This window comes from Rhinatrema bivittatum, chromosome 4 (genome assembly GCF_901001135.1).
Source record: "Rhinatrema bivittatum chromosome 4, aRhiBiv1.1, whole genome shotgun sequence".
Taxonomy (NCBI): Eukaryota; Metazoa; Chordata; class Amphibia; order Gymnophiona; family Rhinatrematidae; genus Rhinatrema; species Rhinatrema bivittatum.
The window spans coordinates 418,985,030-419,006,548 of NC_042618.1; the positions used below are offsets into that span (position 1 = coordinate 418,985,030).

At 45.5% G+C, this 21,519-nt stretch overlaps 1 protein-coding gene across 2 annotated transcripts in view; it reads left to right on the forward strand.

Moving 5' to 3' along the window:
• Positions 1-21,519, forward strand: part of MGLL (monoglyceride lipase) — a 263,894-nt gene that overhangs the window by 191,867 nt on the left and 50,508 nt on the right. The window contains exon 6 of one of the 2 annotated variants that reach the window (XM_029601313.1): positions 19,520-19,609. The exons of the other annotated variant lie outside the window; for it this stretch is intronic. Coding sequence (XP_029457173.1) covers positions 19,520-19,609 — 90 coding nt within the window. The remainder of the gene's footprint in view (positions 1-19,519; positions 19,610-21,519) is intronic. 2 annotated transcript variants of the gene reach the window in all.

The window sequence follows — 21,519 nt, forward strand, 5'->3', positions numbered from 1 at the left end:
TTCGGGAGGCACCACACATTCAGGGGTTAAGGAGGGGTGATCATTATTTCAAGATCTCCCTTTTTGCTGATGATGTTATGTTCACACTAACGAACCCAGATTTCTCACTGCAGGGCATTATGTCGGAATTACTTTGGTTTATTTCAGTTTCTGGTATGAAGGTCAATTATGGTAAGTCGGAGTTACTTAACCTAACACTGTCACCAACTACCGGGCATGCCTTAAGTCAGAAATTCCCATTTAAATGGGCGACATCATCCCTGAAATATCTAGGGGTCCGGTTGGGTTCACTCACTAACCAGCTTTTCACCTTAAATTATAATCCACTTATCAACTCCATTCAAGCAGACTTAACAAAATGGCGTCAACAATCCCATTCTTGGCTGGGGAAAATGGTCATAGTCAAAATTAACGTTTTACCCCGCTTTCTTTACTTTTTTACCACCATTCCCATCTGTATACCTACTCCCTTCTTTAAAAATGGCAGCAAATCCTATGCAGCTTTATCTGGCGTAAACAACCTCCACGGGTCTTAGGACCATTCTGTATCAAACTAAGGACAGGGGTGGTTTGCAACTCCCTAATCTGTATTGGTACTTCTGTGCTGCACAGCTTCGGGCACTAGTGGTACTCCATCGAACAGCTGATTTACCGCAATGTGTGCTGTTGGAACAGGCGATGCTAGGGACTTTTCCAATAGGGGCAATACCTTGGCAACCCCCAACGACATGGGCACACACACATTTTCCCTATGCTTTACAAACTACCATTGGCGCCAGTGGAAATCAGTTTTAGTAGGGACGGAACCATATTCTTTCATGACCAATCTGTTTTCCAACACTGTATATCCAGCTTCTGCTCTCTCCAAGACCTCAAGGCAATGGATTGAGGCTGGCATTACAAGGTTGGAGCGTGTGCAACAACAGGGTTTTCTCATGTCTTATGCACAACTCTGTGATATGTATTCATTGGCGGAAACTAATTTTTTGCATTATGCTAAGCTACATCATTTCATCCACAGAGGACTAAGACGGGGCATTGTTAAGGTGACTGGTACCTTATTTGAAAACTTCTGTAAAAATGCTGCGACACTTAGGGGAGTGATATCTAAAATATATAACCTCCTTAATGGTAAGCCATCTGGCAAACATAAATACCACACTTTATGGGAAACAGATTTTCACTTTACCCTAGAAGAGAAGGAATAGGAAGCTATTTATCTCATGACTCTCAAATGCTCCATGTCCACTGGGCTGCAGGAAAATTGCTACAGGTTACTATACTGTTGGCACTACACCCCAGTAACATTACATAGATTTAAACCCACTCTTTCAGATCAATGTTGGAGAGGGTGTGGCCAAATTGGCACATATTATCATATTTGGTGGGAGTGTCCCAAAATAGCTCTGTTCTGGCCAGTTATCATAGAGTGGTTTTCCCAAGTTTTATTAGTGCAGGTGGAAGTTCAGCCATGGCATGTATTACTGGGTCTTCCCATGCCGGGGAATAAAAAGGAAGAACAATTTATGCTTCAAGTTTTTATTGCAGCTAGATCAAAAGTTGCATTACACTGGAAAAATACAAATCCACCAAGTTTGGCAAAAATACAACATAGATTACATACCTGTTATCAGTTGAGTAGACTCTCTGCTGTCTACCACGACAGACTAAGAATGTTTTTAAACACATGGAGTTTATACATTAAGTGGCTGGACGCACAATCATAGAGGTATCAATACTCATTTCTGTTTTGTTCTGTACCTCTGACATACGAGTATGCATGGATCTTTGTCCTCCCTCTTCACTTGTTGGATTACTTGATGGATAACCCAATTTCTCACAGGACAAGCAGGATGGTAGCCCTCACAAATGGATGACATCACAGGATGGCACCCTGTACGAAAAACTTTTCTGTCAAAGTTTCCACAAAGCTTTGACTGATACTGGCACACTGAGTGCACTGAGCATGCTCAGCCTGAAATTATCCCTGTGAGCCACAGGTGTCTCCCTCAGTCTTCTTTTTCCCGCTCTGCAGTAAGCATAGCGGTTGGAGCTCTGTGAGGAAATTTTAACTTTTTTCCTCATGGAAACACTTTACTTTTTACTTCAATAGACACTTTTCCCTGCACGGGTCTCCCTCCGCGTACGTTTTTACGATGCTCGGTGAGTACTTTGACTTATTTTTTCGATCGGTTCCTGTCACCTTCTGGCCTGCTAACCGACTGAGGCCTTCCCTCTCCCTATTTTTTCAGTTAGCTACACATAGCCTGCGAGTGTCTCTCTGTGACACTCTGCTTGGTTATTAGCGCTAGTGGGACAGGGACTTTAACGGTTTCCGTTACCACCAGGGCCCCTTTAGTTTCGGGTCCTTTGTTCCCCGGTACCCTCGCGCAGTCGATGCCCCATCGCTACCGTAGGTACCCCCCCCCCCCCCTTTCTCAGACCGCCCTGGATTTTTAGGTGCCATCAGTACCCCTCCCCCACGGTACCCTGATGCCATCCTCCCTGCATCGTTTTTATCAGTGCTGCCAGGTTTTTTACCTTCGCGCTGTTTTTTCCTTGGGCTCCTTCGTTGCCGCCTTACCCGGGTGAATGCCCTCGACGCACACCTTGTCTTGTCACTGCCAACCATACTCGGGTCGATGCCACCGTTGCCCGGGACACTTCCATCGATGCCGGGGTCACTTTCCTCGATGCCATCCCTTAAATTATGGATGCCATCGATGCCCAGGTGTTTTCCATCGATGGCCATCGATGTCAGATCGATTCCATCGATGGCCATCGATTCCAGCTCGATCCCATCAGTGGAGGTCAATCCCCAGGTCGATTCCTTCGATGGGCATCCATGCCTATACCTTTCCATGGATGCCATCGATGCCAATGCCAATTTCATGGCTGGCATCAATGCCAATATGGATCCATCGATGTCGGTGTCTCTTCCATCCATGGGGTCCATGCCAACATCGATTCCATCGGTGCCCAGGTTGGTGCCATCGACACCCCTGTCCGTGGTGCCGATTCCACGCACACATTTGCTACCTGAGTCGGTCCAATTCGATACCGTCAATTTCCGTGGCCATACTGTCGATGCCCGTGGCTATGCCACTGAGGACATCGGCGCCTGCCCCCATACATCGATGCCCTCGACACCCACGTCGTTCCCATCGGTGTCCTCGACGTCGATGCCGGTATCCCTTTTCGATAATGACGATGTTTTTCTCGACTATTCGATGCCACATCGTTCCCATAGATACCTATGCCGATGCTGTCAGTGCTCCATCACTGCCATCATTACTCTGGCCGAGTCATCGACGTTTTTTCATATCCAATTTTGACGATGCCCTCGAGGCCACTTCGGCTGCCATCGATACCGTCAATACTGACATACCACCGCCACGTAATGCCCTCGCCTGCATACAATGCTCCACGCTTTTGGTTCTTTTTCAAGCCCCTTATTAGCAGAGCAGGCGTACTGACAATCTGTCATCGATCGCCATCCAGGACAGCGAGGGCTTTCATCTCGGCGCTGGGGAAAGACCGGGCCAAGCACCGTGGCACCCATCGTCACCTACACAGTGATCGTCCGCCGCTGACGCCATCCAGCACATCGGTGCCATCCTTCTTGATGCTGGACAATGCTCGGGCAGAGCAACATCACCACTGCCATCAGCACTGATCCGTACAGTTTTGGCAGCCCTGGGTGATCCAGAAACACCGGATCGAGGTCCGACGGATTCTGCATTGGCGTCATGACACATCGAGCCACTGCGACGAGGGAGGGGATCATGAGCTCATTAATCGGCTCCCCTGTTCCCGGCGTGTCCCACGGTCAAGTGGTGTGGGATTCTAGCCCTCTGTTTTCAATAGCAGTCGAAATGCCAATCACGCCCGGCCTGTCTCCTCTGTACCTGTGCCACCATACCAGGTTTCAGAGTGAGGCGGACGTTTACGTCCAGGGCCTACCCCTCGAGGACTCCGGAGATCGATGGAGCCAGCAATCTTCACTGGATCGTCCTGCGGCGATCCACGTCGGATGGTAAGTACCCGCTTCTGCGGCATTCCCTTTGAGATGTGTTCTCTAATTCGGACCACATGGTTCGAAAAGTTCTGGGTCATGTGCCTTTCAAGAACTGTATTAGTGTCACATATCGCTATGCTAGCTATGTTAGCCACAATACCAAGAGAACCCCTCTTTCATTTCTTTGGGATTGCGTCAGGGCTTCCTCCCCTTTCCAGCAATGAGGCTCTGTACTGATTAATGCTCTGTCCTCTGGTTCCTGCTTCAAAACCAAGGTTCAGGTGCATTCGCTGATCTGCTAAACATGAGCTTCAGCAAATATTGCCTCAAGTACAAGTCCACCTTGAAGCCTGACGTCAGGTCTTAGTGTCGCCTTGTACAGCACACAGAAATGCGGGTATGACTTTACCGCTCATACTCCTGTGGGAGCTTACATGATATCCAGATTACTTCAGCCATTCCACTGGGACACCCCCCGGTCTCCCATCTGGCCGGATATCAGAGCGGCCACCCCACCTTGTACCAAAGTCCCGGTACGCTCCCCCAAGCGCTACGAAGCGCATAGGGGGGAAGGGAGGGGGGTCGGGGAGTTTTAATTACACTATTCTTTCTTTCAACAGAAAGTAGTTACTCTCCGCACATCCTGGACCTCAGAAGTACCAACTTCCTTCAGAAGTCACAGGTAAAATGGTAACTCTCGTTTCCATGCTTCCAGATTGCAGTAAGTACATTACTATAATCTTTCTAAGTGCTTTATGGTGCGTCAACAACTCTGCCGCTGGCATCAGCTTCGGCAGCCGAAGTTTTTCATTTAATCACTATTGGTGAATGCTGTTTCTCTGCGGACTGCAACATCATTCACTCTTTTCCTTGCATGGACAACTGCACAACCACAGTCAGTCCATGCAAGGAGCTCTAACTTCTTCATGACTCACTATACATTTCCTAACTGGGATTACTGTCATTGCCATAAATCCCTTATACAACACTTCTGGACACCACAGTCATAAAGACCTTCCTGTCCAGCATACACGCAGACATTCTAATAAATTTTACATGTTCCTGCATGCATCTTCTATCACCTCAGGCCCTCAATTCTTCATTGTCGGGCCATGGGGTTTTTTCACTATGCACTTTCCTCATAGAAAACTGCTATGGGTTACCTTCAGTGATATTCCAATATTAGTGGGTCTAAGCTGTGCAACCGCTTCGTCCCTCATTCATATTCCAGATCGAGAACCATAACCTAGTCTGATTCTTTTTTTTTTTTTTTTGAATTAATATTTTTATTATGAGGCAATCAACATGTTATTAACAATAGTATAACACAGGTATATAGGATACAAGAAAACTAGACAATCATCTCACCATGTAAACATAGAAATAAAGACAGTAAGAGCAATTAAAGCGGTATCAGTTATCTTACACAATAAAAAACCAAAACATATATCTATGGTATTAGGTGTCCCATTAAGGCACCAGACATGTAGGGATCGTGAGAAGTCTACATGTTCTGCAGCTCCATACGTCTCCAAGTCTGATACGGTGACCACACTCGCTGAAAGCGTGGCAATCACTGTTGTTTTTGTGCAGTCATTTTGTATAGAATACACATACCATCCAATTTTTGTAATACTACAGCAACAGAAGGCACCTGAACCTGCTTCCATGTGGAAGCCAGAACACATCGAGTGCTAAGACATATTTGGGAAAGTAAAATATTAATATGCTTGTCAGAATCAATCAGAACATTAAGCAAGGCACTTTCTGGTAACAATGTAATAGTTTTCTCCACAATGTTTTGCATAACCTTCTGAACCTCCGTCCACAATCTGTGTACTTTGGGGCAGTCCCACCACATATGGAAGAAAGTGCCAGAAGAACCACATCCCTTCCAACAGAGGGCGTCAGAGCGAAGATTCGCCTGAAAAAGGCGATAGGGTGTGAAGTGCCACCTGAATAGCACCTTGAGGCCATTTTCAGTAAGAGCCGCTGAAACTGAGCAACCCTTGGTGTAAAGAAAAATTTGAGCCCATTCCTCCTTGGAAAAGGATTTATTCAAATCCCTCTCCCAGGCCTGCACATATTTCAAATGAAGTGGTGCTGAAGATTGCAAAAGGCCATAGATTTTAGATAAACTTCCTTTAAGCCTATCTGCAGCCTCACACCATACTTCAAACAACATCTTGCCCTGAGATAGCTCCCCCGCTATACCTTTCTTCTGAATAAAGTGGCATATTTGATAATAAGGTAGTGGGTGTGCGTGTTGAAGATTATAGGTGTCTCGCAGTTGAGTGTAGGAACACACTTCCGTTCCATCCCAAAGCTGCCCCAGTGTAATAAGACCCTTGCCTTCCCAATCTTTATAAAATACAGTGTCCCTACCCGATGGGAAGTGTCGGTTATAAAACAGATGAGTATTATGGGAATACGTTCTCTCACCTTGCAGGACATGTTTCCATTGCGTCCAATTCCTAAGAGTAACATGCAGTGGCGAGGTTATTATACCTCTTTCAAGCCATGTCTCTCGCAGCTGCCAAATGAGAGATCTGAGAGGCACTGACCCTAAAGCTGTCTGTTCAATAGTAGCCAAGCGCGGAACTTCTGAGCGTTTATGCCATGCTATTGTTGCATTAAGTTGCGCTGTGGTATAATACCCCTGTAGCCTGGGGACCCCCATACCTCCTCGCAACCTATGGGTATATAACACTGATTGAGCCACCCTAGGAGGGCGTCGCTTCCAGATAAAGGCAAATAATCGTTTCTGCCATCTCTTCAGGATCTTAGTGGGGATATGTATTGGGAGTGACTGAAAAAGGCAGTTAAACTTGGGGAGTACATTCATTTTAATCGTAGCAATTCGTCTGGTCCAGGCAATCGAGGAATTCATCCAAGAATCTAGATCTCGAAAAATCTTCGCCGTGAGAGGAAGATAATTCAGTTTGTATAAATCGTCTATTCGATTACTCATTTGTATACCTAGATATTTAATATGATTCTTTGCCCATTTAAATGGAAATTGAAGCTGCAAAGCATGTACCTGGTCAGGCTGTAACGAAATATTAAAACCTCAGATTTGTCAAGATTTAATTTGAACCCTGACACTGAACTAAAGTCGCGTAACAATTCAACCACTCGGGACAATGACTCCCCAGGCTTTGCCAATGTAAAAATCACGTCATCGGCAAAGAGAGACATCTTGTAATCCATATCCCCTACCTTGATGCCGGTGACCCGAGGATCCCTTCGTACATTTGCAATGAACGGTTCCAAAAAGAGTGCAAATAATAAAGGAGAAAGCGGGCAAACCTGCCTCATGCCTCTACAAATGGGAAAGGGATCAGAGTAAAGCCCACTGACCTTAACCCGCGCTTCCGGTTGCTCATATAATTTAGCCAGCCAGCTGCAAAATGTGGGGCCGAAGTTCATCTTGGACAATGTCCGAAAGAGGAAAGGCCAGTGCACCATGTCGAAGGCCTTTTCCGCATCTACTGCAAATAAAACCGCAGGCATTTTATGTGCCGTGGCCCACCAGAGAAGATCAACCGTCTTTCGGACATTATCAGCAGCTTTGCGCCCAGGGATAAATCCTGCCTGGTCTTGGTGGGTCAATTTTGCCATGACTCGGTTAAGCCGATTTGCTAAACTTTTGGCTAGTATCTTGAGGTCTATGTTGATCAGGGATATGGGTCTATAAGATCCACACTCCATAGGGTCATGTCCTGGCTTCGCCAGTATAGTGATACCGGCCACATTCGCTCCGGTTGCCAATGATTCTCCTCCCGGTAGAGCGTTAAATGCCACCCGAATGTGGGGAATCAAGTGATCTTGAAATTTCTTATAAAAGGATCCGGTATACCCGTCAAGACCAGGTGCCTTATTTGGTTTAAGTTCCTTAATTGCCTGCTGGACCTCCAGATATGAAATCTCCTTGTCAAAAAATTGCTTCTCCTCCTCCAATAATTGGGGCAGCGAAGCTTCCACCAGATAAGAGGCAATATTATCCAGGCTAATACCAAGGTCCGCTGCATAGAGCGTACCATAAAACTCTTGAAATCATTGTTGAATGTCTGCAGAAGTATGCAAGATTGATCCATCTATCCCCTTTATATGTGTGATGGTGTGTTGTGCAATTTGTTTCTTCAATTTACGGGCAAGCACCCTACCTGCCTTATTCCCCCATTCGAAATGTTCCTGCTTTACATGCTGCATCTGAAATAACAACTCCTCCGCCTGTAATTCTCGCAACGAGTGTCTAGCCTGCTGTAGCTGGGCTAATATGTTGGGGGATAATGAGGCTTTATGCCTTCTCTCTAACCGTGCAATATCAGCAGTCAATTGTGTCTGCTGTGCTAATTTCCGCTTTTTCTGGTGGGACTGCTTCTGATTATTCCTGCGTACAGAGTGGAATTGAAATATTGTGACCAAGAACACCATAAATGTTGTTGTATTCATATTTCTTATCTTCTCCCCTAAACCCACCTCCCTCCTTCCCCTTTCTCAATTACTGTGGATAACATTGCCATCCTCCTAGTCCCCTCAACTCATTAACTTGGAGTCATTTTCGACTACTCTCTTTCTTTCTTTACAGACATCCTGCTAAACACTACTAAATATGCTGTTTCTTTCTCTATAACATCACAAAATCAATTTCTTCCTTCTGAACACATTACCAAAACCCTCATCCATGCTCTCATCACCTTCCTCTTAGACTATTGCATCCTGCTCTTCACTGGTCTTCGACTGAACCATCTCTCTCCACTACAATCTATCCAGAATTCAGCTGCACAACTTATCTTCTGCCAGTGTGACTATACCCATATAACCCCTCTTTTTAAGTTGGTTCATTGGCTCCCTATCCATTTCTGCATACAATTCAAGCTTCTCTTACTCACCTACAAGAGCATTAATTCTATAGCTACTCACTTATCTCTCCTTACATCACTCATGAACTCATCAAGAAAGTCACTCTTATCTATGCCCTTCTCCTCCATTACCAACTCCAAACTCTGTGCTTTCCACCTTGTTGCTCTGTGTGCCTCAGTGGCATAACCATGGGTGGGTCTGGGTGGGCTATGCCCACCAACTTTGGGCTCAGGCTTACTCAATCAGGCCTACCTGACACCAAATGAGGCCTGGCCACCGCCAACTCCATCATTGTGGTGGCTGAAGAAGGCGGCCTCGCCACAGCAAGGCCACTACAGGATCTCATCCCCATGGTGGTGAAGAAGTCTGATCCCACCAAAGCAAGGCCACCTCGGGATCCCATCCCGAGGCAGCGAAGAAGTCTGACCCTGCTGAACCAAGGCCACCACAAGAGCTCATCCCCATGGCGGCAAAGAGGAAGTCCGGCCCTGCCGAAGCAAGGTGGACATGGGAGCCCATTCCTGTGGCAACAGAAGAAGAAGGCCCACCGAAGTAAAGCTGTGGCAGGAGTCCATCTCTGTGGCAACGGAAGGAGAAGTTTGGCAGTGAGGCCTGATGTGTGCATATGAGAATGGGAACCTGAGTGTAAGTGTTTGTGCGTGAGAATGGGAGACTGAGTTGGGTGTTTGTGTGTGTAAGAATGGGAGCTTGTGTGTGGGTGTTGGTGTGTTAAAGAATTGGAGCCTGAATATGGATGTTTGTGTGTGAAAGAATGGGAGACTGAGTGCGTGAGAGCTTGTGTATGTGGTAGAACATGTGAGAGTGAGAGCTTGTGTGTGTAAGGGAGTCTGTGAGAAAAAGCATGAGCCTTTGGGTGTGAGAGAGAGGAAGGGAAGAAGATATGGTAGAGAGAAGAAACGGAAAGAGATGAGTGACCCTGGAGAAAGAATTAGGAAAAGTCTGACAAGGGAAAGTGGAAAAAAGAGACTGGGTCCAACTGATTAGAAAAATAAAAAGATCAGACAACAAAGGTAAAAAAAATTATTTTGAGATTTTAGCAATTGGAATATGCTATCTTTGGGTATGTTCAATTATCCCAGGACAAGCAGGATGATGGTCCTCACATATGGGTGACGTCACTGGACAGAGCCCTATCACGGAAAACTTTCTGTCAAAGTTTCTAGAAACTTTTGACTGGCACACTGAGCCCACTGAGCATGCCCAGCATGACATTATCCCTCGAGCCACAGGGGTCTCTCTTCAGTCTTCTTTTTTCCGTGCTGCAGTTAGCTTCGTGGTTAAGGAGCCCTGTGTGGTACTTCACACATTTTGTCCTCACGGGAAAAGTTCAAAAAAATTCTCAAAATGTTTCCCCTTCATAGGGATCTCCCGTTTTTACATTGATCGGTGAGTAAACCCTCTTGCAGTCGATACCGTTCCTTCGGGTTCTTGTTGTCAGAAGGTCGTCGACGGTTGTCTGGCCTTCAAACAATTATTTGTAATGGCAATCGAGTTCAAAAAATGCCCAAATTGTCCTCGGACAATGTCAATTACTGACCCCCCATGTCGAGTGTGTCCTTTGTTTGGGCCCGGGACATAGTGTAACTGCATACCCTCAATGTGCCAAAATGACGGCTAAAGGCAGATGGACCCGTCTGGAAAAGATGGAAAGCCTTTTCCATATTCAACTTCTTCCATCGACCTCAACGTCAACGCAGTCGTCACCGGCAGAAACGGCTAAAAAAATAGTCATTAAAACTAAGCGGCGTGAAGGAAGTGGTAACTATCCATGCCCGACGCCATCACGGTCCTCGATAAAATTGACTTCGGTGTGGGAAAAGAAAGGTACCGAGCACCGAGAGAAACATCGGCCCCGACATCGACGGACTTTCACGCTCGATTCCCGGGACGGCTCCGATAACCATCAAGCTACCACCGAAGAGAGCTCGGGCAGAGGAGCCATCTATACCCTCGATGCCTCTTAGTCCAAGGCGATCCCCACCGATATCGGTGCCGGGTTCTGTGCCTCCACAGGGATCTGTGGGAGGAACTGGACGGGTTCATCTGCCAGGCAGTAGTCCAAGCTCTTCGGGACCTCCATCCACCGGTGCCGATGCCAGCACCGACACTGACGCTGGAGCCATTGGTGTTTACACCATTACTCAAAAGAATCGATGCCTTGATCGGTGCCCTGCTGATGCAACCACTGCCATCGAAACCGATGACACCAATAAAAGACCCAACACCGATACCAATTCCCGATTCTTCGGAGGATAAAGCCACAGCTTTTAATTTACCGTTGCCTGAGCCGATACCAGGACCATCGGGTATCTCTCAACCGAGGCTCCTGACTAATCCATCGGTGCCATCGATTCTGCAGCCACCTCCATTGATGCCACCGAGGTCTCATCCTATCAATGCTTTTACATCCTTCGATGCCATTTCTTCCTCTTCATTCCACTCCTCCACATCATCCCTCATCGGATACCTGGGAGGATGTGGATACTGATTCCTCCTCCAAAGATGTGTTATCTGACCCATCTCCACCAGAAGAGAGGAAAAAGTCACCTCCAGAGGACCTTTCCTTTTCCAATTTCGTCAAGAAAATGTCTGGTACAATTCCTTTCCAGTTATTAACTGAAGAGGACACAAGACATAAAACTCTGGAGGTTCTACAGTTTGTAGATCCCCCCCCCCCCCCCCCCCCAAGAAGTACTTGCCATCCCAGTCCATGAAGTCCTAGTTGATCTTCAGCATAGATTATGGGAACATCCTTGTTCAATTCCACCAGTGAACAAGCGGACGGATCCACATACTTAGTCCAACATATACCAAGGTTTCAAAAGCCTCAGCTCCCACACCAATCTGTGGTGGTTGAGTCCACCCAAAAAAAGATCAAAAAGAATCCGTCCACATTCATCCACACCTCCTGGCAAGGAGCAGAAATTCCTGGATACTCGGGGAAGAAAGATGTTTCTAGAATTGCATCATACAAATTATACATGATGCAATACCAACAAAACTTGGGGAAACAGATACAAGAACTGTCTGAATCTTTGCCTCAGCAACACCAAGATTCCTTCAATTCTATAATTTATAAGGGCCTAGAAGCAGGTAAACATGAGGTATGTGCAGCCTATGACTGTTTCGAGACATCTTCCAGGATGGCAGCGACAGGTATTAGCGCAAGAAGATGGGCCTGGCTAAAGGCATCTAATCTCTGGACTGAAATTCAGGAGAAATTAGCAGACCTCCCTTGCACTGGGGACAACCTTTTTGGAGAAAAGGTGCAAGATGCTGTTGCACAATTAAAGGACCATAATGAAACTCTGCGCCAACTTTCCATCGTGGCTACATAAACTCCATCTTCTGCAAGGCAAACAAATAGGAAAGATACCAGAAAGCCTTATTATGGACCACGAAGGTTTTATCCTCCAGCACCTCGGGATAGGGCAACAAGACCATCCCAAAGAGGTCAGTCCAGGCAACAAAAGGCATCTAGACCTCAACCTCCCCCGCAGACAGGCCCGGCATCAGGGTTTTGAAAGCCTTCCAGAGAGCAGCAGCCACTCTAGGAACCCAATCCAGCACTTGCCAGTTGGAGGCTGAATCTCATTCTTTCTACCCAATTGGGCAAATATCACAACAGATCATTGGGTACTATCTATTGTGAAACAAGGTTACCATCTGGATTTTCTCACAGTACCCAGAGATTCCCCACCAAACTCCCTCTGGATACACAAGGATCATATCAATCTTTTGCAAACAGAATTATCCACCCTGCTGAGAGCCAGGGCCATGGTACCAATTCCCCGACCTCAGCAGGGCAGAGATTCTACTCCCGCTAAGAAAACAGGAGGACTACGACCTATCTTAGACCTCCGAAATCTCAACAAATTTCTACGGAAAGAAAAATTCAGGATGGTGTCCCTAGGCACCATGCTTTCTCTTCTTCAAGCAGGAGATTGGCTGTTCTCTGGATCTTTACGTCGCTTAAGCTCACATTCCAATATTCCCTCCTCATCGCAAGTTCCTGCGTTTTCTGGTGAGTCATCAACACTTTCAATACCGGATTCTGCTATTCAGACTTGCATCGGGACCCCAAGAATTTACAAAGTGCCTAGCAGTGGCGGCGGCCAATTTACGCAAGAAAAGCATACACGTCATTCCTTATCTGGATGACTGGCTCATCAAAAACCAGTTGAAACAAGGAGCTCTCGACTCTCTCAAACTCACAATCAATCTGCTTCACTCGTTGGGATTTCTCATCAATTACCAGAAATCCCATCTCATATCATCTCGCCTTCTACATTTCATTGGAGCAGACTTGAACACCACCATGTCAAAAGCCTTCCTACCAAAAGACCGCGCAGACACACTCTCCAAATTAGCTAAATCTCTGCACGCAAAAACAATGGCTACGGCCCATCAGTTTCTAACTCTGCTGGGCCACATGGCTTCCACAGTCCACGTCACACCTATGGCCAGATTAGCCATGAGAGTAACACAATGGTCTATGAGATCACAGTGGCTCCAAGCCATCCAACCACTATCGTCTCTAATTCACATAGCCCACCAGTTACGTTCATCGCTCCTCTGTTGGACGAACATGAACAACTTACTAACAGGTCTACCGTTTCAGCAACCAGTTCCACAAGTGACCTTAACTACAGATGCATCCACCTTAGGTTGAGGAGCACATGTAGACAATCTTCAGACTCAAGGTACTTGGACATAGCTCGAAGCAACATTTCAAATAAATTTCCTAGAGCTTCGAGCTATACGTTATGCTCTATATGTGTTCAACGACTGCCTTTCACACAAGACTGTTCTCATACAAACAACACAGTTGCCATGTGGTACCTGAACAAACAAGGAGGCACAGGCTCTTATCTCCTCTGCCAAGAAGCCGCACAGATTTGGGAATGGGCACTAACGTTCCATGTTTCTCCAGGCCACTTACCTAGCAGGCATACACAACTTAGTTGCAGATCGCCTCAGTCGTCAGTTCCATCCCCACGAGTGGTCCCTAGATCCAGCAGTAACGACCAGAATCTTTCAACATTGGAGTCAACCAACAATAGACCTCTTTGCATCCAAACTGAATTACAAAGTGGACAGATTCTGCTCCCTATACAAGCAGAGAAACCAGTTAGCCATGAATGCCTTTGCTCGCCCCTGGAACTCAAGCCTCCTGAACGTGTATCCTCCGTTACCACTCATAACAAAAACTCTAATGAAGCTACAACAGGTCAAGGGTCAATGATACTCATAGCCCCTTACTGGCCTCGACAAATGTGGTTTCCCATACTTCTCGACCTCTCGATCAGAGAACCAATTCGCCTGGGCTCAGCACCCACTCTCATAACTCAGGACCAGGGCAGGTTGCGCCATCCCAACCTTCAAACGCTGTTGGTCCACAACAAAGATGACGCAGCCTGTAGCTTGCTAATCACCCATATATGAGGAGTATCATCCTGCTTGTCCTGGGGTAAAGCAAAATTGCTTACCTGTAAATAGGTGTTATCCCAGGACAGCAGGATGTAGTCCTCATGAAACCCACCCACCACCCCGCGGAGTTGGGTCCGAAACGTTCTATTATTTTATTTTTTCGTTAACACTCATTGCTACAAATGAGACTGAAGGGAGACCCCTGTGGCTCGAGGGATCATGGCATGCTGGGCATGCTCAGTGGGCTCAGTGTGCCAGTCAAAAGTTTCTAGAAACTTTGGCAGAAAGTTTTCCGTGTTAGGGCTCCATCCAGTGACGTCACCCATATGTGAGGACTACATCCTGCTGTTCTGGGATAACACCTATTATAGGTAAGCAATTTTGCTTTCTTATAATTTTGTATTTTGCTCTTTAACGTTCCACTGTTCAGAGTCTGGTTTCTCAGGCTTTCTATTTCGGTTTTGTTTGCATGTTTCTATTTCTAAATTCTAAATTGTAGTCCCTTATTTCTGTATTAGGTAAAGGTCAGTCTGTCTTCTGCTTGTGTATGACTGAGGCACAATATTGCTGCTAGTGTGTAGTTTGTCTATAGGAATTTGTAGCAGTCTGGCTTATTCTATTATCCCAGTAGGTGGCGTATTAATGTTCTAGGGCCTGGTGAAATATTTGCATTGCTTCTTTTTCATAAGGTTGCTGTTATTTGAGTCCTGAGAGTCAGTGCTGTTATGATATGGTATGGCAAGGTTGTAGGTGCTTTTTTTTTTTTTGCCGGGATTTGTGTTAATTCACAAACGGGTGGATTTTGAAAGGTGCGCACGCGCATCCATGTGTGTGCACTTCCCGGTGCGCACACATGGACGTGGTGATTTTACAACATGCGCGCTCCGGCACGCACATGTTATAAAATCATTGGGCTGCGGGCACATGCACGCCGGATTTTGTAATCCGTGTGCAGGGGGGGTACAGTTTTGCAAATTTTGCATGGCAACGCTTCTGCCCTTCCCCAGTTCCCTTCCCAATTAAGGAGCCTTCCCCTTCTCCTCTCCTCCCCACTCCCTAAACCCTATTTTCTACCTTTTTAAAATTTTATTTCATTGCTTTCATTGCTTACTGCTCCTTGGAGCAGTACCGGCCGCCTCCAGCAAAGCCCCCCCCCCCCCCCCCCCCCACCGGACAACCCCTTCCTTCGGCCCGGCACTTCTGCACGTAAAAGGAATTACATGTGCAGCTGAGCCCTTTCTAAAATGCATGCGGCACGCACAAGGCCCGTCCACACGCATAACCCCCATTTTCCCCACATGCACCTTTTTTAAAATCTACCCGAAAATGTTTAGCAGAGGAGGGAATCTTTTTTTTTTGGCTTAGGTAAAACCAGAATTGGTGTATAGTTTTTTTTTTTCATGTTGGGTTGTAATATGAACCGTTGTAATTTTGGTCTGCATCTGCTCTTATGATTATTGCTATTTTATTGTAGTTATAGTGATCTCTGCCTTTCTGGAAAGAGGATTTGTGAAAGAATACATTGATATTTGTTTTATGACATGATTGGATCTGATGTTTATGTGTTCTTTGTTTTTTACCTTATATACTTGTGTAGTTATAAATTGCAATAAATATAAAATAAAATAATACAGATTAATAAGGAATTTTTGATGTTGGTGAGTGCTTGAAATAAGAGTTCAAATATTCTAAAATGTTTCACTCATGATGCATAAGGGCTATTGTGGACTACTTAGGAACCCATTGGAGTACAACTAGTAGGGTTTTAGTCCTGTATGCCTACAGCCCACCCTTGTTAACCTTGGGCCCACCCAAAAAATCAGTTCTGGATACACCACTGGTATGCCTGGAATAGAAACATAGAAATGACGGCAGAAGAAGACCAAACGGCCCATCCAGTCTGCCCAGCAAGCTTCACACATTTTTTCTCATACTTATCTGTTTCTCTTAGCTCTTTGGTTCTATTTCCCTTCCACCCCCACCATTAATGTAGAGAGCAGTGATGGAGCTGCATCCAAGTGAAATATCAAGCTTGATTAGTTAGGGGTAGTAGGGGAAGTAACCGCCGCAATAAGCAAGCTACACCCATGCTTATTTGTTTTACCCAGACTATGTTATTCAGCCCTTAATGGTTGTTTTTCTTCTCCCCTGCCGTTGAAGCAGGGAGCTATGCTGGATATGCGTGTAGTATCAGTTTTTTCTTCTCCCCTGCCGTTGAAGCAGAGAGCTATGCTGGATATGCGTGAAGTATCAGTTTTTCTTCTCCCCTGCCGTTGAAGCAGAGAGCTATGCTGGATATGCGTGAAGTATCAGTTTTTCTTCTCCCCTGCCGTTAAAGCAGAGAGCTATGCTGGAAATGCATTGAAAGTGAAGTATCAGGCTTATTTGGTTTGGGGTAGTAACCGCCGTAACAAGCCAGCTACTCCCCGCTTTGTGAGTGCGAATCCTTTTTTCTTCTCCCCTGCCGTTGAAGCAGTGAGCTATGCTGGATATGCGTGAAGTATCAGTTTTTCTTCTCCCCTGCCGTTGAAGCAGTGAGCTATGCTGGATATGCGTGAAGTATCAGTTTTTCTTCTCCCCTGCCGTTGAAGCAGAGAGCTATGCTGGATATGCGTGAAGTATCAGTTTTTCTTCTTCCCTGCCGTTGAAGCAGAGAGCTATGCTGGATATGCGTGAAGTATCAGTTTTTCTTCTCCCCTGCCGTTGAAGCAGAGAGCTATGCTGGATATGCGTGAAGTATCAGTTTTTCTTCTCCCCTGCTGTTGAAGCAGGGAGCTATGCTGGATATGCGTGAAGTATCAGTTTTTCATCTCCCCTGCCGTTGAAGCAGAGAGCTATGCTGGATATGGGTTGAACGTGAAGTATCAAGCTTATTTGGTTTGGGGTAGTAACCGCCGTAACAAGCCAGCTACTCCCCGCTTTGTGAGTGTGAATCCTTTTTTCCACATTTCCTCTTGCTGTTGTAGCTTAGAGCGATGTTGGAGTCACAGTAACCATGTGTATGTTTATTGAATAAGGGTATTATCTCCAGGCAGTAGCCGTCATTCTGGCGAGCCACCCACTCTTTATTGACGGCCTCTTGATTTTATGGATCCACAGTGTTTATCCCACGCCCCTTTGAAGTCCTTCACAGTTCTGGTCTTCACCACTTCCTCCGGAAGGGCATTCCAGGCATCCACCACCCTCTCCGTGAAGAAATACTTCCTGACATTGGTTCTGAATCTTCCTCCCTGGAGCTTCAAATCGTGACCCCTGGTTCTGCTGATTTTTTTCCTACGGAAAAGGTTTGTCGTTGTCTTTGGATCATTAAAACCTTTCAAGTATCTGAAAGTCTGTATCATATCACCTCTGCTCCTCCTTTCCTCCAGGGTGTACATATTTAGATTCTTCAATCTCTCCTCATAAGTCATTTGATGAAGACCTTCCACCTTTTTGGTCGCCCTTCTCTGGACCGCCTCCATCTTGTCTCTGTCCCTTCGGAGATACGGTTCTCCAGAACTGAACACAATACTCCAGGTGAGGTCTCACCAAGGACCTGTACAAGGGGATAATCACTTCCCTTTTCTTACTCGATATTCCTCTCTCTATGCAGCCCAGCATTCTTCTGGCTTTAGCTATCGCCTTGTCACATTGTTTCGCTGACTTCAGATCATTAGACACCATCACCCCAAGGTCTCTCTCCTGCTCCGTGCACATCAGCCTTTCTCCCCCCATCGAATACAGTTCATTCGGATTTCCACTCCCCATATGCATGACTCTGCACTTCTTGGCATTGAATGTCAGCTGCCATATCTTCGACCACTCTTCCATCTTCCTTAAATCCCATCTCATTCTCTCCACTCCTTCCGGCGTGTCCACTCTGTTGCAGATCTTAGTGTCATCCGCAAAAAGACATACCTTACCTTCTATCCCTTCCGCAATGTCGCTCACAAAGATATTGAAAAGGACCGGTCCCAACACCGATCCCTGCGGTACACCGCTTAAAACCGCTCTCTCTTCAGAGAGAGTTCATTTACCATCACACATTGTCTTCTGTCCGTCAACCAGTTTGCAATCCAGGCCACCACCTCGGCACTCACTCCTAAGCTTCTCATTTTATTCACCAGTCTCCTGTGCGGGACAGTGTCAAAAGCTTTGCTGAAGTCCAAGTAGATGACATCGAGTGCTCTTCCTCGATCCAATTCCTTGGTTACCCAGTCAAAAAAGTCAATCAGATTTGTCTGACAGGATCTTCCAATGGTGAATCCATGCTGCCTCTGGTCCAGCAATTCTCCCGACTGTAGATAGTTCACTATTCTCTCTTTCAACAGTGACTCCATTACTTTTCCCACCATTTACCCTTCCCAAGTCAGTACATCATTCTCCCTCTCCAGCTTTCAAATCTTAAACCCTGGTTCTCCCAATCATACCCTAGTTGGTTTTAAGCATGTTCCATAATTCTCTTATTTGTCCTGTTTGTCTGTCTTGAATAGACTGTAAACTCTATGGAGATGGGACTGTTTCATGTGTATTTGTACAGCACTGCATACCTCTAGTACTGTTATATAAATGATATGTAGCAGTAGTAATAGTAGATTTGTTTATAAGATATGAATATCTCTTTTGGGATGCCGGCCAGTGACTATACGGTAACAAAGATAAAGCAACCATTCAGCTAATGTGAGGATATCTTCATAGAACACTACTAAGGGCTGTTACTTCTGTAAGGCCAGGCTCCTAAAAAGCTGTTCCATTTAATTGGCAAGAAGCATGAAGAAAACAGATTTCCAGAGTAAGGTATTGCAGAGAGTGCTGCCATAGTGTCCCCTGAGTATACATTTATAAAAAAGAATGCAACCTAGGCAACTGGTGTAGACTACATGGAAGGAGACTTAACATGTGAAACATGAAAAGAAAACTGAATGCAGGTGGAAAACACAGAGACAGAAGAGAGAGATTGAAGGCTCCCAGTGTGACAGAAGACAAGAGACCCGTCTCTGAAGATTACTTTAGCAAGAATATGGAAACATGCAGAGCACATTAGCAGAGGAAAATGGGTTGTTTAGTAAACACTTTACATTATAAATGACAGTCAGGCAGACTTAAGCATCCCTTTTCTTCATTTTCTGTAGTTAAAATGCATTTTAATTTTTGAACATTTGTGTTATTACAGAATTTACTAATTACCTTAATTTCCTCCTACAGGTTTTTGCAGCAAAGGTTCTTAACCACTTACTTCCAAACTTCTCATTGGGATCAATAGATCCAAATACAATTTCTCGGAATAAGAAAGAGGTGAGCTTTTAAAAGTGTTTCAGAGCACTTCATTGGTTAGAAAGAGGGTTAATAATCCATGTGTGAAATATCCCAGAGCTGTGTGGATATTTAACTACTGATCCAGTTCAAAGTGTTTGCACTACTATATTCAGTGTTTATTTATAGAAGAAGACTGATTTAGTCAATCTGATTAGCCACATCAACCATTTCTGGTGAACAAACCCTGGCTATGTGATGTGACCGTACCTTGGCTGTACAAAAGGTTTGAATTGATTCATCTGGCTTTTTAGACAATTGCCTCAGAGAAGAATATCGGCAAGATGTCCAGTGCAAATATTTATGATACCAGAGCTTTGCTGCTTGTAAGACCAGTTCACTGCAGCCAGCATGGAAGGTCACTGAGCAGGGATAGGAAAAAAAATCAGAAATCAGCTTTGGTCATCATTGGCATTAAAGTATATAAACCTACTGCACTGTACTACACAATTTAGCAAAAACATGTTAAGAAAAATCTTAAATGTTCCTAGTGACCCCAGACAGATGTGGAAAGAAGTGGTTACATTTTATGTTTTTGTGAGTTTTGACATCATTTAGTTCGTTGTGGAAATTTCCTTGTGGAAATGCTAAGCACTAGAACAGGGGTCGGCCTGGTTTTTAGGATATCCACAATGAATTAGGTATCATTAGGTATATTTGCATGCACTGGCTCCATTATATGCAAATATATGACATGCATATTCATTGAGGATATCCTGAAAAACAGACCTGTTTGTGGCATTCCAGGACTGGAGTTACCTGCCCTTGCATTAGAATTACAACAGTCCACATTAGCTGAAAACACTCTTGACTTTATGAGAGCCAGTACAAGCAGGAAACTGGGCCGAAGACCAAAAGCTAAATTCCTGCAAGCAGTTTTGTCACAGTTGGGCTGAAACATTCTAAATAGAGCCTTACTTCTTCACCTAGTTGTGAGTCTCATTGACTCGGCTACAACTTGTAGCACATGTTTTCCGAAAGTAGGACTTCAGTGAATGTGCTCTAGCGATACTGAAGCTGAAATATTAGTTTGAGGACTAATCCGATTATCTAGCGGCTGTTGACTATCCGCTTAAGGTCAGCAGCTGCTAGATAGCCGGATAAGTTACTTATCCATCTAAGTAGCACTTTTAATGGGGATATTGGGCCACATAGCTATGCAGCTGAATATCCCATCTAAGTTAGCCGAATATAGCTATCCATCTATTCCTCTGCACTCAGGCAGGCCAAACTCCACAAGTGGGTTGTGCACATCTACCAGCAGATGGAGATGGAGTAAAAGCTGACATCATGGCTATATAGCCCTGCCCTGACATCAGCCTGCCAGTATTCTCTGTCTCCAACAGATGGTGGACATGCATTTCCCTACTGGGAACTGCTTGTAAAAGAAAAAAAGAAGTGGACAGATTCAGGAGAAGACGAGCAGCTGAATACTATCACTTGCCTCCAGTTGAGTGCCTTGGGTCCGGTAGCCATTTTTCAGATGTGAACATAAAAAAAAAAAAAAAGAGAGAAGTTGCAGGCCGAGAGAGTCTTAGCAGTGAACATTTTCGCCCTCTCACCCCATAGTCGGAGACCTGTTCCTGCCTTCAGCCAGGGAAGTTTGAGCTCAAGTAATAAAAGAAAAAAAAAAAAGGATGAAGTTGAAGAAAGCTAGGGAGGTTTTCTTTTCCCTATCTCGTTCTTACCGGGTCTTCCTCCTCGGCATTGGTGTTCAGTGTTTTCCCCGTACATGTCTTTGGGGAGTTTAGTGAGTATGGATGCAGCACAGGCTTGGCGGATTGAACAGCCTTTTGGATAGGCCCTGCTTCCAGGCTGGGTATCTCATGCCAGGTAGATCGCAGTGCCAGTTTCACGTGCTTTTGTGTGCACCTTCTAAACACTGGGTGGCG